Source organism: Coturnix japonica, chromosome 7 (assembly GCF_054131305.1).
Source record: "Coturnix japonica strain WE chromosome 7, WE-NBRP24, whole genome shotgun sequence".
Taxonomy (NCBI): domain Eukaryota; kingdom Metazoa; phylum Chordata; class Aves; order Galliformes; family Phasianidae; genus Coturnix; species Coturnix japonica.
In genome coordinates, this window is record NC_140669.1 from 4,288,809 (window position 1) to 4,305,362 (window position 16,554).

The following is a 16,554-nucleotide window of genomic DNA, read 5'->3' on the forward strand; positions in this document are numbered from 1 at the left end:
CTATGATACTGAAGCAAAAAAATTCTATCAAGTAAGAATCTTATTTCTTGGGTATAGTTTTTCCTTTCTGATAGCTTTTAATTCTCTCCTAGCTTAAAGTCCTTTCCTCTTATCCTTCACTGGCTTCAGCTGTACACCTAGGAGGTTCACTTACTGACACACACTTGGTTCTCTGGGATCTGTTGCTATTCAATCCCTTTATGTAATTGCTCCAAGCAGGCAGAGCCTCATGAGCCTGAGGGTTATGCTTGGCCATACTTTTTTTTTTTTTTTTTTTGAGGATTTTATCTGTCAAGTGAAGTTGTACTCTTGAAGAGAAGCAATTTCTGAGCTACTGCTTCCATGAAGAGGCATGAAATTGGACGTTGGAAAAAGCTATTATAGGTGTCTTTCAAAATGATTTAATTATATTTTTCCACATAACTGAGAATGGTGCAAAGAAAATACAGATGCTAGCTTTTTATCTTATATTTTATTTCGTCTTCCCCCCCCTTCCCACTCTCCCACTTCTGGGATGAGTAGTAATTGTTTTGCCAGTCTGGAATGGTTTAAAACCCCAGCGCCATTTCCAACTTGTATTGCACTTTACCTGCAGTGCTAGTTGATGCAATGTAACAAAGGCAGAGGCTAACCCTATCCTTTATCTGCAGAAATTGTCATTCCGGAAGAGGACTGAGATGTCTTTGTGTGACACATAAGGGGAATGTGGCACTGCAACTTCTAGGCTGTATCTATTTCAAACACAACAGAGAATGTCAACCTAACAGGTCATGCACACTTTTAAAGCTTGTGTGAAGTGTCCTTTGCATCCTGTTGTGCTTGTTTAAGACTCAGACTGGCAATGCTGCCATCTCTTCTTCATACAGCAGTGAATTAAACAGCCAACTAATTGCCCTCTATGTCTTGCTTCCATCTTCTCCTATGTTCTCCTAGAGAGCAATTGTGAATACCACTATTACACAGCAACCTATCTCATCAATTTTGTTTTTAGTAAAGGCTTGATATTGTAAGATGTTTTTATTCTAATTCACAGTATAATAATCGACTTATAAGCCATATACTCTGAAGATAGAACAGATACAAAGGGGTACAGAGTAGTTGACAATAGAAAAATAGTTCTTTTCTGAATGGTTTTAGTGCATGACAAAACATGAGTTGCATAAATGTTTGTGGTCCTGGTCTTGGTCTCTGCTGTTTAAGGATACATGCATATAGAGAAACCTGATCAGTGGGATTTTTTCCTATTTCTGAATTGTCTTATACCAACGGCTACAGGTGTTTGTTTTTTCACCTTTGAAATTGATTTCTAGAACATTTAATTTCTACAAAGATTATTTGCAGCGAAACTTGGACTTTTGGAAGCCATTTTATGTAAATGCAACTAGATAATAGTAAAAGCAATTCTTCTTTGTAAGTATTGCTTAGTAGAATTTTGATCTTTAGTAGCTGAGTATCCAATAGAACAAGCAAGCTAAGTGCCTTACAGCACTTACAGCATGAATGTGTAATGCAGTCTTGAAGACCAAGTTTTGTTATCTGTATATGTAGGGCTTTTGTAACTTGTATCCCTGTAAAATAGTATGTAACTTTCTGCCATCTACCTGCATCTGACCACAGGTAATCAGAAAGTGATCGGTTTTGGCTGAAAGGCAAAAAGATGGCAAGGAGCAGCAGGCAATTAACCTTGCTTAACCTGAAGGGGGGAGGGGAATCAATAGGCATTCATGATTATTAATGATGTGGTTTGTTTTTTTGTACAATACAGGAAAATGTGAGCCAATCTAAACCAAGATGATCAGTTATAGTACCTTCAAATGTGTCATCCAAGTTGTAGAAAACATCAGAAATATTACTTTCTTTCAACTGCTGAATGACTCAAACCTCACTGATTGTAGAGATGGCATAAGGTACAAGCATTAGGTACAGATAGCAGTCCTGAAAATTGAAGCATTAAGAATTTCAGCTGAAGCATTTTGTACAAGAAAATTGACTGAGGTTGGACAAATTAAGAACTCTTAGGATGATCTGGGTCTGTGCACCTAGTATCACTTTCTGTTATTAAAGTATTGGAAAGGGATTACTGTTCCCTACCACATTTCCTTAGTAACTTGATATAAATGAGTCCTGCACCAGAACAAGTGTTGCTCTTTACACCAAGGTGTTCAGAACTGCTGTAGAGTTCCATCTTTCCTAGAGGTGTGGAGGTCTTGATTGTAGCTTTCCCTTTGGGCTCATGGAGCAGAAAGATTGCTATTATTATTAAGCACCTTCTGTAATTTCTTTGCAACTAAAGCATCAGTTGAATGATGTTTTATTTGTATTAAATCACGTTACAGGATGCCATAAAACAAATTTATATGAAATTTTAATTGCTTAGTGTAAATGGACTTCAAGACAATTGTTTTTGAATGAGGGGTTCTATGTGAGGAGGTCAGATACATCAGTCATCAACAGGAGGGTGTTTTAAGACAACAAACAGCAATGATGAGGCACTGTGAACTGACTTACCATTAAATAGAGCTGGAAATCATCAGCATTTATAAAACTGCTCGAACAGTCACATTTCTTCCTCTCAAAAGTCGTTGTTATTCAGTGGTTAGGCAAGATAACTGGAGTCACACGCAGGAGATGGCATCACGGTGACCCTACCCTAATTATATGTTGGGTGACTGAAACCTGGGGTTTCAATTATTCATTAATATTTCCAGTGCACTCCAATGAGTAGTTTTTAGTTTGAGGTTATTTTATTTAAAAATACTTAAAATTCTTACCACTCTGAAATACCTGCAGTAAAGGAATGATGTGATTGATATGTAGGTGTTCACCTGCATATATTTGTATGTTTTTATAAAAAGAAAAATCATAAATAGAAAGTGTGATTAAAAAAAATCCTGAGAGGCAACTTCAGTGTGTTTGAGCTCTTAGCAAAATGTGAAATAAACAGAGTATGTACATATCAGAGTGAACAAAAGGATTAAAATACTTGATGGTCAAAGAAAGTGATTCTTAAGAAGCAGAAGCATAAGGCATCTTTTCATCAGAATAAGCTTATGTATTCCCTCTTTTAAGATATATAACTTTACATTTGCAGACTGTATCATAATTTGGCTGACCATATTAGTCCTGCCAGTGTGTTATTTCTTTTCCACAACTGCATACTGCTTTTCACATCCAAAGGTTAACTGTCCAGAGCAGTTGTACAATGCAGCATCACATGGGAGTTTACATTAGAGTGATTGTCAATTGTGAAATTTAAATACACTCTATTCCTTCATTTGATGAATAGAGCAAAATTTTCATTTTCCCTGGTGAGTGAGTTTGCTTTTTGTTGAATTTTGATGCTGGAGCTGGCTCTATTTATTGCCTAAGTAGATAGCCGACTAGTGCAAAAGTGATATGCTGTATGCTCTGACTGAAGAAATGGAGATCTACTGTGCAAGGATGTACAGCCTACCATGTCCTGCCAGCTCTGTGCAGCTGTCACTGCTGGAGGGAAGTTTGAGCTTAGAACAGAGTCAAGAGAGGAGGAGATATCTGTTTCCATGGGAGCAGTCTGCCTTCCCACCCTCCTCTCACCTGCCACCCCACTCTCTATCCTGACCTTGTCCTTTTCCTGTTGTCTCATGCCCCTGGAAGGTGGCCTTCAGTTGTGCCCCATCCCTGCTGCATGCTTTGGGCTGCTGCAGGATGAAGAGCTGGTGGTGGATCTTTGTGGAGGTGATACAGCCTGCAAAGGCCACAGGACCTCTTGTCACCACCAGCTGGAGAAGCAGGGTCACACAGACCAAGGCACCCATCACTGTGCCCAGTCTGGTTTCATGTGCTTGTGATGATGGAGACTCCACAGCCACTCTGAGCATCCAGTCCTGGTGTTTAGCCATCCTCAAGATGAAAAAGCACTTTCTTACATTCAGATGGAAATCCCAGAAGCATTTTCTGGTGGGAGGAGAATAGGGACTGATAGTTCTGGAATGTGAATAATTAAAGGACAGTGCAGGAGAGGACCCTACCTTAACAGAGACAGACTCTTCATCCATATTTAGATTTCTAGAGCTCCCTAGAGAAGCTTTTTAGCTTCTTCCCCTGAGCACTGCTGAACCGTATTCCCTCCAGAAGTTGCTCTGCCCCTGCCATCAAGTTGTATTTTGTCTCTCCAAGCATTCCTCAGGCACAGAAATGCGACTTGCTCCCAAAGCTGAGAAATCGGGAGCTACCTCTGTAAATGCATTTTGTATGACCAGGTTTGGACTAAGTTTGCTCTTAGATGATCTCAGGTCCTCTCTGTATTTTATCCATTCTCCCAGTCTTTGTCACCATGCACAAACTTTGTTAGTTACTGCTTTTGCTTCTGATTTATTAATGAATATGTTCAGTATTGTGAGGCTTCGTGTGTGTGTGACATCTCACTAGACACACATAATTTAATGATGATTCTCAGTAACTCAGTGGACCGGTATGCATTCAATACTGTGAAAATACCTACACTGGTTTCCTAAAATTTAAATGTATGTATTCTCGCTGGTTATATATTATTTATATCTAAATCCTATATCCAGATTAATAGCCATATAAATTGTCTCTTCCCTTCAGCCATGAAATCACTTGCCCAGTTTGAACTCTCCCAGGTGAACTTCTCCTTAGCTTATGCTTATGTATGTGTATGACAGCCAAGGTATAACTAAAACAGCAAAAGGTCAAAATAATGAGCCATTTCCACTGGTGGAGCTAATATTTCACTACATGCCTACTACCTGCTGATCTCATCTTTTCAAATGTTTTGTGATGCTATGGTTGAGGAACGCTACATAAAGCAAATTGTTTTGAAGCTCAGCCAAATATTGTAGGTCAAGATTTAGGCAGGAAGAAGTTTCAGTAGTACATCCTTGAAATATAAATTTATTCATGAATATTGTCCGGGGATGCTGTTAGCTAATACTCGGAAGATGGATATTTTCACTTCTAAAAGGGAACATTGCAGTGTGGATTTGGAAGATTTGATTTGGTTATTTAAGCTCTGTTCTTCCTCCAACATTCTTTTCTTCTTTTTCTTGTTTTTTCTTCTTTTTCCCCTGATTTAATTAGGTTGAAATGACAGAATAAGAAGAAACCTGTCTTTTTTAAATAGTATCTTGTTAATCACTTGTTACTCAGCAGGACATGACTGTTTTCGTAGAACAGTGATTACAGTAAGGCACTTCTTGTTTTCAGCAGGCAAGACGTTTCTTAAACAACATATGTAATTTTATTCCATTGTGAAATAGACAAATACATTGTGATGTCTTTTTAAAATGATATGTGAAGTTGTTCAACAAAGTTTAATTGTCAGCACAGGGTGTTTTTTATCAAGGCTTCCCCAAAGTGGAGGTGGCATGTAGTGGTGGAGGTGGGCTTTTGCATAGCGTAGATCAAACTTTTTTTCACAGATGGTATCTTAGATGACTAAAGCTGCTGCCTGGTGTCTACATGACAACTTTGTGCTTGTAGAGCTTGTTCAGGAACAGCTTTGTACCCAGAAAAAAACATAATTCTCAGTTACCATTTCCCTGCTTACATCCTGGAAATTTTAATATGAGCCTAACATCCAAAGTCTTAGGAAAAGATTATGCACTCTGGAATTGAAGACGTGTAGTCGTGAGCCATCCAGGCTACAAAGGAAAAGGATTTCAGTTATACCCAGGAATTGCAAATTTTTATAGACAGTTAGACCATCCAAGGTGGTTGTTGCTCTCTCCTCTGCTACCTAACTGATCACTGCAGCAAGGCACCTGAAGGCTGGCTTGCAGAACTTACCTGTAATAGTCTCAATGTTGCAGGCTTCTAACTTCTAGATCTTTTGTCTAGATGAGTGGGTTATTTTGGGGACTGATAAAAGCCAGTATTAGTTATGTGTTTTCCCAAGTTTCCTGACCACAACCCAGGAAGCAGGACTCACCTGGAGCCCCAGTGCAGAGGCTGCTGCTGGACCTGACACACAAAGTAGGTGAAGGAAATGTTTACCTAAGCATTAGTCTAAGGGCAAACAGATCCTTTTTTTTTTTTTTTTTTTTTTCTTTTCCTGAAGGGTTTTGTTCCCCCCAAATAGTGCACATTACTTGGAATTTGCTCTCTGCTTCTATGCTGAACTTTGGCTGAGGTCACCATAATGGGTGAATAAGGTTATGAATCTGATCTCATATTTCCATCTCTCTTTCTCAGCAGTGTATCTACCATAACAGACTTATGGCCTGGGGTGCGTGACAAAGATCATTATACTCTTGTCATATTTTTATGGTACGATAGTCAAAACTAATAAAATGACCGACAAATGTAAGATAAAAACAGGCTGTATTATTTCAGTGCAGCAATTGAATTCTATCAATCAAGCAAACACTGTTCTGTCAGGGAAGCAAAGAGTAGAGCTTTATCTTATGCATATAACATCAACAATAACCAAAAAAAGGCAACAAACAGGAACAACAACAACAAAAAATACAAACAAAAGACCCTTTGGGTAAATTATATTAAAGAGTCTGATAAGTAAAAGAATTGTACTTCAAAAACTTAGAAAATGAACTAGAAAAGAAAAATAAGGCTTACAGCTGGTGTGTGATAAGGATAGTCTAGACATCAGTGTATGAGTACTGAATCATAAAAACAATGAATAACAGTGAGATAAGATCAAGTATATTCAGGAAGCACAAAGCTGCCAAAAAGAATCCAAATATTTAAGAGAAATAAGGGTGCGTATGGAGTACAATTAGAAGATTAATTCAGCATCAAGCTCCCGTAAGTTTTCCTTTGGGGAGTTTCAGAGACAAGGGGAAAAGAATCTCAGTTCTAAATTGAAAAGCAATATTTTAGCGTAAGATGCTGTGTTGCTTGAGGAATACAGCAATAGAAGAGACCTCCTGGGTTATGAAAGCAGTGAATTGTGTTCCAGGGGCCTTTCCATATGCTGTCTTTCATGAATCTGTCATAGTCCATGTGGAAAGTATTTATTAATTTTGTCTTCGTTGTTTCCATTCAAAGAGGAGTTTCAGAGCCTGATTATAGTTAAGAATGTCTTTTTTCAGCTCTAAGTTATTAATGAGGAATTTATATCCATTTGTACTTCTGCCAATAGCCCATTAGCTTAAATAGTCTCTCTTCTCCCACTCTTGATCCTGTGATGTATTCACAGACAGCAGCCATGATTGCTCATAGTTTTCATCTCCCAACACAGCCAACAAAAAGACTGACAGACTCACAGCTCTCTGCCCCTTTCTGATCCCTGCAGCCTTTCCTTGGGTCCTACTCAAATCTACGTTTGTCCCCATGGAATCCATTGGGCTACAGCTGCGAAGAGCTGCATTCTGAAAAAAAAAAAAAAAGTCACTGGTTTCTTGGCCATTAATATCAATGCTTTCTCTATGGAAAATATTAATATTGATGCTCCCTGATCTGCATTTGTTTTTTCCCTAGGAAGCATGGCACTGGTTGCTCAGAGCCACTATATGATGAACTGTTCGATAAGAATCCCTTGTTTCAAATCGTTAAGTCCTGAATCAACAGCAGAAGCTCTATTATTTCCTCAGCTTTCCATCTTGAACTTGGAACTATAAGCTTCAGCCAATTGCTTTCACTTTCTACAGCTCCATATAGCTGATGCTTATCAACATCATACAATCAACTAATTTTAGTGTAGAATAGTAGGAAGTTGTCTATACTCTCCAGCATCATTACAAAAAGGGCAGTACTGGATTTGTGTATTAAAGACATATTAAGACATACTTATGAAACTACTGGGTACCCATTACAGCCAAAAAGCCCTATTATCATCAAAATGGCTCAAAAATAATGGCACCTAAATGCATGTTTCTGGGGGAAGGCTAACTGAGGCATCGTCTTAAATTCATTCTAGTGCTCAACAATCGATTGTGAAAATATATACAGCATTTAGACAGTGCAAGCTGAAGTGCTTGAGCAGCCAAAACCTCTAAGCTTCAGAACCTGAGGTGAACTTATTGTGAACCCCATTTCAGTTCAGGAGGAGCTGACAGAACTGATAGGAAGATTAATTGCTTCATTCATTCATTAAATAGACATACAAAGGGGGATAGATCCACATATCATTCATCTTGGATGGGCTATGATAAGCAGAGTATTTCCTTGAACACAGAAGGAATAAATGAAGCCAGGATTTTATTACTGTGAAATCCTGTGGGAGTAGTTTGTCCAAAAAGCTTACCTCTCCTCTGAGTCATTGCTAGAGATATATCGTGTTAGGGGAGATGAAATCAGCAGCATCACTGCTTGACTGACTCCTCTCCTATGGGACTGGATACCTGAGAGTCAGAACATGAAAGTCAGTAAGCATGACATTGACATAGGTGTATTTGAGGAAGTAAGGTGTCTTTTGTGATAGGGCTGGAACCCAGATTCAGAGTGGCTTTCATAGGACATAAGGAAGAAAAAAAATGCTGCCCAGAATGTCTCCTGTGGAAGAAAGAAAGAACTGAACAAAATGACCTAAATCAGTGCTGGCAGTACACCCTGGGCCTAGGGAAAATAAATCATCCAAAAGGCATTCACAGCTACTTCTGATATCCAGTATTTCTGCAAATCTCGTGCCTGGCTCTGCAGCTCTGTGTCTTGAATTGCGGGTCTCGTTATGAGCTATGAAGCTCTCTTCTGTTGTTTTCCCTCAGTTTGCTTCTTCCTTTAAATCTTGTAGCAGAAATTCTGTGCTTGACAAATTTAGAGGTTTCTGTAGCTGTGGTAAAAGGTGAAAGCTCGGTGCAGCTCATTCTTCACTGCCTGTGTACTTTGTAAACTATTTCACATGGAGAAAGGGAGACCAACATGGGCGGATGGAGGGGCTGGAACTGAGAGCCCTTAATTTTTATTCCTTTAAATTTCCAGTCTGGAGCATTAAATATATTGCTGTTTGTTGCTTTATGATTTCTCTTTGCCTACTCACCTCTTCCCAAGTATACTGCCACAAATCTAACCAAGCCATAAATGTGCACACTGTCTTCCTAAGCATGTCCTTCAATTCTTCAAACATTTCCAGAGGCAAGCAAACTCCTTTTTTTTTTTATCCAAAGGTTTTCAGGATCAGTTACTTAAAGTGACGAAAGCCAAAGAACTAGTAAAATAGAACATAGATTTATTTACCCTCAGTGTTGTTGTAATACTTTGTACTTTTCCATTTGTGCGCTCCCCTGACACATTTAGCGGATCAGTAGTAGAGCAGAAATGTTCTGGGGCATGAAGACGTCTCTCACACAGCCAGTAATGGAGCTGTGAATGGAAGCCAGTTTCTGTTGTAATAATCTAGATGATAATTTAGAGGAGAAGAAATCTTAGTTTGAAGTCAGAAGCATATGGCTGTTGATGCTGCTTCTTAAACAGATTTGTTGGAAAGTCTGGTGTGTTTGAAGGGCTCCCGGCTGGCTGGGTGGCCAGTCATCTCCCTTCATGGAAACTAGAGAAAGTAGTTGTAGTGTTAAGCTTCTTGTCATTGCTGGTTGAAATGCAAGAACAAAAATTGGCTTTGCTCAGTGTTCCAGTTTTTACTGCCTCAATCCTTTCTTGACACGGAATCGTCAAATGTGTCATTTGATGAAAAGTGATCTGAAAATATTTTCTTACTTGATCAATAGGATCAGGCTCTATTTGTACCGAAGCGAGTATAAGTAGTTACACAAGGGGAGGAAATCAGCAGAATACCTTCTTGGAGAAGCCCCTTCTAAAAGCACAGCAGATGGGATGAGGACACCAGCAAAGCTGTGACAGACAGTGTGAAAAATAGAAATGTGTGGAAAGAATGAGCGATGAGATGTGCGACAGGAAATATTTTTGGAAGAAATGGTCTATGCACAGTATTTGGTTTGTACTTACTGTAAAGAAAATGCAACAGTTTTGTCATTAAAAGCCATCTACGTTTTACTGCAATCTTTTAGATATCAACAGATCTTATAAGAAAAGGAGCAGATCAGCTCGTTTCATTCACTTTCCTTTAATGGATCTCACTTGCCAATTTACTGTTGCTGTTCTCCAGCAGCCTTTAATGGCTGTGTACAGGTCCCACTATTTGGGTTTAAGCTGCTGGCTATCTGTATCCATTATGGAAAGTGCAAACAAGCCAAGTCCCATTTGTGAGTCAAATAGTTATCATTTGGTAAAAGCTACTGGCTGTACAGCACAAGATAAATATTTGAGGAAGAAAATTATAGGTTGTAAAGAATGGTTGATCCGTGTTTGCTAAGAAAATGAAATGTATATGTTGATTTTGTGCAGATAGAAATGTTAAATAAATAGATACTATATAATCAGCCTTGGTTCCAGCTGCACACCTTGGTGTGCAGCCCTATTTCAGGCTACCTCAGGGGAAGTTTTCTTGTTTGCCTTCTGAACGGAACTTATTCTTGAAAGGATGTCAGAGATTTAAGTACTGGACTAGAGACAAAAAACAGACACGTTAAACTACAGCCAAAATTTGTTACCTTCCTTTTCACAAGGGCACAGAAGGAGGAGAAACAACCCACAAACCACTTGGAAAATGGGTAGATTTGGCCAGTGGATGGTTTATCAGTCTCTAGTCAGTCCATAGATCGAGAATTTCTTCTGATGGTTGTGTGACACTGTTTTTGTAGCGGTATTTATTGCGATATAGTAAGTATAACTTTGGGTGGCAGACACATCCACTTTCATCCCATAATGTTGGCTTTATTTTGGCAACAGCAGATGTTCCAGAACTGAAACCCCGGTTATCAGATGCTGATGCCGATTCTTCTTCCTATTAATTTCAGTTCTGGCCTCCAGTAGAACTCGATGATGCATGAGATGCATTATAACTACCAATGTTAAATTATAGACTTCTCCTTTTCTTTAGGGCATTCCTAGTCCCTTTAAGACAGTCCTATAAGGGAACATTTCTCTGTCCATTTTCAGGTTATTTTCTCATGCATCTGCATATAGTTTCAACAAATGTATTGGAATAAACTTTTACAATTGTTTTTATAATCCTTTTCCTGTAGGGAAAAGTGTTGCTCATCAAAACGCACTTCTTTTGATCAGCAGTATAATTGATGCACTTCATCCAGCTTCAGGCTGAGAAGTGGTTATTTAGTTTGTTTTCATGCTGTTGCAGGGTAGAAAACATAACAGTATTTATTTCTGATGTATTTCTTCTGACTGTTAACATCGTGCCTTGTATTGGTGATCTGGATTTAAGTAATGCACACTATGAAGGATTTCAGTAGTAATGACATATACAGTGTCCAATGTTTATTCAACAGCAAACGTTCAACATTAAATTATTGAACCCGAATGTGTGCCTGTTGATTGCTGTGAAAGTTCTGCATGTATTGGTAAATCAAAGCAAGGTTTCAAAATATCAATTTATATGACAAATAGAGACAGCATAGATATTGAAAACTTTCTATCAGCCTTTGCTGTTTTCTGTAACTGTAATCTAACTGGTTGAGATTTGGAGCTCTTTTTTTCCCCAAAATCATTGCTTGAAAAATTATAGATGCAGAAAAAATAAATACCGTAGCAGAGCAACAGTATGCCTTGACTATATACTTGTGCACCATGTTTGGTAGAAATGGAATGTGATTTCTTTTTATAATGTTGCAGAAATACAATATTCAAAGCAAACGTTTGACAATGCATGATATGTCATAAGTTCATTTCCAACAACAACTAATGGAAATGGTGATTGCATTTCTTTTTTGAGATGTGCGTTTACACAAACATGTATATTTAAGGTTTGTGATTTGGCAAGAGTAAATATAATGTTTAGTAACAATTTGCTCTCAATAATTTTATTTACAGAATTGCTACCCAGATGCCAACAAATGAATTGCCAATACAAATGTGCCATTACCAGGAACGGCACCAAGTGTTACTGTGGAGATGGCTATGAAACAAGCAGTGATGGAAGAAGCTGCACAGGTAAATAAGGAGGGTGGGTTAGGATTGACACAAAAATTGACTTCTCAATGTCACATGCAAAGAGCTTTGGTTGGGCTACCAGCTTTCATCTTGGAGCATTAAAGGGAGACCAACAGCAAGCTTGTGAACATGGATGAACTTCCTTGCCCATTTTCAGTGGTGTTTGCTCATCAGGAAATGAGCATAGGTTTGTGGAGTCAAGTAGGGGAAAGAGTCCCTCACAGTTGGTCAGGACTTCCTTGCTAACTACTTTGTGCTCCTGTGCATATGCTCCAGCAGTAGCTATCCTAACTAACTGGGATGAAAGTAATTTCAGCAAGTTAAGAGAAGTTGGGAAAGAAGTCAGAGAAGTCTTTCCCTTTTCTGTCACCTTGCTTTGATAAACTGGTGGCTCATTTGTGTAATCCAATCTCCTGACCTCTCAGCCTAGAAACGCAGTACAACTTACAGCATTTCAATTCCTAAAATCACATCTAGATCAAAGTTTGATAAATGAAATTCTCAAATCACAGAAATCAGCTGGGAATGTTATTCTGGCATAATTAAATGTGTATTGAAATTGGTGTTCTTTTCCTTTTTTTCAACTATACGATGTTTTAATTTTCTATCCAGTTATTTGATTCTTATTTTTTTCTCCTTTTGTAAGCAGACTGCAATTCTGTTTCTGAGTCCCAATCGCTCCTCTCTTCAAGTAATAGTGCTAAACGAGATTCTTCATAAATGCAATTTATTTGGAGTTCTTTTGCTCTATGGTTGTCATGTTCTGTGATTGAAAATATGGCTGAGGAAATAATTTCAGCAGCACTTTTTAAAATGTCGATTTATTACTTAAACTCTCAACTGCTGTTAAACAGCATGTCTTGATTTTATGGTATTATGTCTATATGTCCTACTTGAGGAAGCTGCTCTTCAGATTAGAGAAATATATAGTTTTTGATGCAGCGGATGATAGTTTAATCTAGAAATTGTGACAGTTCATTTATGGAACTATAAGACATTTCCAGCACAAATAGGTTGAGAGGGGTAATCAATTTCTTCCCTTGAAATGTTGTTTCATAGTCCCTGATAATTTTTAATAGAAATGGTTTCTAGTAGAACTAGGGTCCAGATGTCTCCCTGACACAATATAGACATCGGATGTTAATTGAAAATATGAAGGTTTTAACTTCAAAAATAAACAGCAATGAAACTGGAGAACTCCTCGCATTCTGTTTGGTTGCTGGAATAATTTCATCAGCCGACACTGGTGATAAGGGCGTGGCTTGAGGAATATGTGATTTAATGGATCAAAATTTCCTCTTACAATTTCAGTTTCCCCCCACTCCTCCCCCCCCCCTTTTTTTTAACTCTGTTTTTAGTAAAATTTCATTAATTTCATTTATGTCCCTTTAGATTTGAATGAATGCAATAGCTATGGAAGCTGCAGTCAGATGTGTATGAATACAGATGGATCATATACGTGTAGCTGTGTAGAGGGTTATGTTCTTCAACCTGATAACAAATCTTGCAAGGCCAAAAATGGTAAGTTTTAATATCTCCTTACCTTAAAGAAAATATTTCTTGTTTTGGTCCTGTGTAGACGATAAGTACAAGAAGATGGATAGAACTGCCTGCAGAAGAGATGGATTTTCCTTCACTGTATTATAAAGAGCCACATAACAACTCTAGAGCAGCTTCTCATGCACTATGAGAATACTCCAAAGGAGATATTATAAGTTATTATATGGTTATGATTAATTAAAGTGAAATATTCAGTTCAGCCAAAATTAGAACAGTTCCCAGTTTCCCTCTTCATAAATAAAGATTTTTCCTCACACAGACAAAACAGGTTATTTACTCTGGGAAGACAACAGAGGTAGTGAGAAGGCAGAGGAAATGATCATGAGGTAATTGTACCCTGAGGATGAAAAAAGGCATGAAATTGCCCTGTCCTTGTAATATTCCAGGAGGTGAATTTCATGATATGCACATTCATGGCAAACTCTCTCTCAGTGCATGTTTTCATTAGTAATTGTCAATTGGATATTTGAGGAAAATAGTAACTAGTGTTTAAGGAAACAATGTTGTACCAAGCATTTTATTTATTTATTTATTTATTTTTACATAGCATGGTGACTTAGCATTCTTATATTAAAAAGCCAACACATTCTTCAACAAATTTTTTGACATCCGTGATGATTCAAGAGCCGAGTATACATCTGTGTTTGTTACATATATTTTGAGTGTTATTTGTAGCTATTTTATCATCATAAAATCTGAAAGTCTTATAGCTTTTTTTTTTTGAAGATATCTCAAATTAATAGCATTACTACGTATGTTCTGACTTGAGCACCAGTAAGTTACGTGCTTTGCTACAGCTAGTATCAAGTTTTAAATTGATCCACATCATAGCTGAGCAATTCGTTTTAATACATTGCCAAGTATTGTGAGATAAGAAAGTCCATAAAACGTAAAAAAAATTTAGTACTCTTCTTCCTCTACTACATAAAAATCAATAACTCCATTCTAGATCAGGAAATTCTCGTGGTGCCTGTATTGGACTTCAGATGAGCCTTTGAGTTTCCTTTCTTCTATACAGCAAAACGTCTATCTCAGTGTTATAATGAACTGTCAGTGTCTTGATGGTCTTGGTGAAATGAGTCAGGCTGTGTATTAACAGAGAAGAGCTACTCCTCTGTCTTTCTTGGTTCTTTATCATGTCTGTTGTATGGTCATTTTCATTTCTTCTGCTATTTTCAGTCACAAACTAAAGGAATCACTGTAAGCTAGTGCTAGTAAGATCGTGATGCTGCAAGGACGTCAGCACTGCTTGTTATATTGTTTTTGTGCATAAACACAGTTTTTCTTTGAAGTAATGCTGAATTAAATTATCGATATTTGAGCAATTGGGCTGAACTCTTCACAGTCCACAGAGGTCAAACAAATTGTTGTCACAAAAATGCTGCCATAGAAAGCAACAATAGCTGTAGTGACCAATAACAGCTTACCCTGCTTCACTGCACCGAACTTACAGTGTGGAAAATAGTGACATTTCCATGTTCCAGAAGGTAGCTTTCCTTCAGTCTTAATGTTATAATTGTAGCTTCACTGATAATACTGTTTTTCATCTGTTTCTGTCTTGTAGGGTTAGGTTCAAGCAGAAACAAAAACAAAGTGCTGCTCTATATATTAAGAAAAAGGACAGGTGAGAAAGTAAATAGGGACAATTCTTGCCAAAAAGTGTAAAAGATGAAATGGTTCACAAGTTAAAAGTTAGACAATGACATCATGTTGGGCTGGGGAAGAGGTACTGTCCTGGTATGTGAATTAGGCTGTGACTGATAAGACATTCAAAGTATTCCTGATCCTTACTCAACAGTGGGAAGTCTTCAGCTGGAGTATAAAATCAGTGAGAGGCATAATAGATTGATTAGTAGAACAGAATCCAGAAAGTTATATCTGAAGGAAAAAGCAAAAAAGCTCTTGGTAAAAATAAGCAAAAAAAAAAACAACCCACCTCTTTAATTTTCCTTAATAACATAAAGAGAATAAGGATACAAAGAGCAAGCCATCCATTTAGTCTGCACATAAAAGCAGTTGTCAAAAACATTTAAAAAATGAACAAAATAATGTTCATTTCTGTGTGTAAAAAGTTTGAAAGTTAATAAGTAGTTTTGGTTTAGGTTAGCTTAAGCATTACATAAAGTTTTCTGATGTTAATAAAAGGAGATCTTCTAAGAATATAAACTTCCATCCATTGTTCTAGATAAAGCACAGCAGGCAATACCAAGCTATGAGCCTTGTACTATGTTTTAGTTGCCTCCATGTTATTAGCAAGAGGTTTCTGAGTACTTATTAGATGGAGGGCCAGTGACCAAGGTACAGAGGAGGGGAGACGTGCCTAGGAGCAGTGGCCTGCAGGTGCCAGGGGATGGCTATTGTGGCCTTTGGAGATGTCAGCAAGTGACAGAACCACAGAATGGCTTGGATTAGAAGGGGCCTCAAAGATTACTCAATTCTAACCTTCTGCTGTGGGTAAGGACTCAATCCAGCAGCTCAGGCTGTTCAAGGTTCTATCCAAATCAACCATATGCACCACCAGGGATAGGGCACCCACACCATTCCTGGCAGCAGTGCCAAGGTCTTACCACCCTCTGAGTGAAGAATTTCCCTATAATATCTAAATCTAATTTTTTGTTTGTTTGCTTGGTTTTGAACCATTTCCCCTTGCCCTGTCACTATCTTCCTATGGTCTCCCTTCTGTTTATAAGCTCACTTTAAGCACTGGAATGCCACAATGAGATCTTTCTGGAGCCTTCTCCAGACTGAACACCCCAGCTGCCTCAGCCTGCCTTCATAGGAGAGGTCCTCCAGCCCTCTGAGCATCTTCATGTCCTCTTTTTGGCCCTCTCCAACAGCTCCAGATGCTGGGGGCACCAGACCTAGATGCAGTACTGTCGGTGAGGACTGCATCTCCTTTACACCCTCAGAGCCCACCCTAAATGAGCACCTTTTAGCATGTGGGATGGTTCAATTAAGCAAAGCAGTTTGCAGGAGCTGCTGTTTTTCTGCCCTTCAGGCAGCTGAACGCTTGGCTGTGAAGGCAGGGAGGTTTATCCCTCATTAAATTCTGCATTTTCTTCCTTAGCTCAT

The 16,554-nt window shown here is 38.3% G+C and overlaps 1 protein-coding gene across 7 annotated transcripts in view; it reads left to right on the top strand.

Annotated features, from left to right (window-relative positions):
- The window catches only part of LRP1B (LDL receptor related protein 1B), a 553,348-nt gene that overhangs the window by 289,811 nt on the left and 246,983 nt on the right, over positions 1-16,554 (top strand). For all 7 annotated transcript variants that reach the window (XM_015869156.3, XM_015869153.3, XM_015869152.3 and 4 more), the window contains 2 exons: positions 11,803-11,922; positions 13,315-13,443. In XM_015869156.3, the coding sequence (XP_015724642.2) occupies positions 11,803-11,922; positions 13,315-13,443 (249 nt within the window). The remainder of the gene's footprint in view (positions 1-11,802; positions 11,923-13,314; positions 13,444-16,554) is intronic.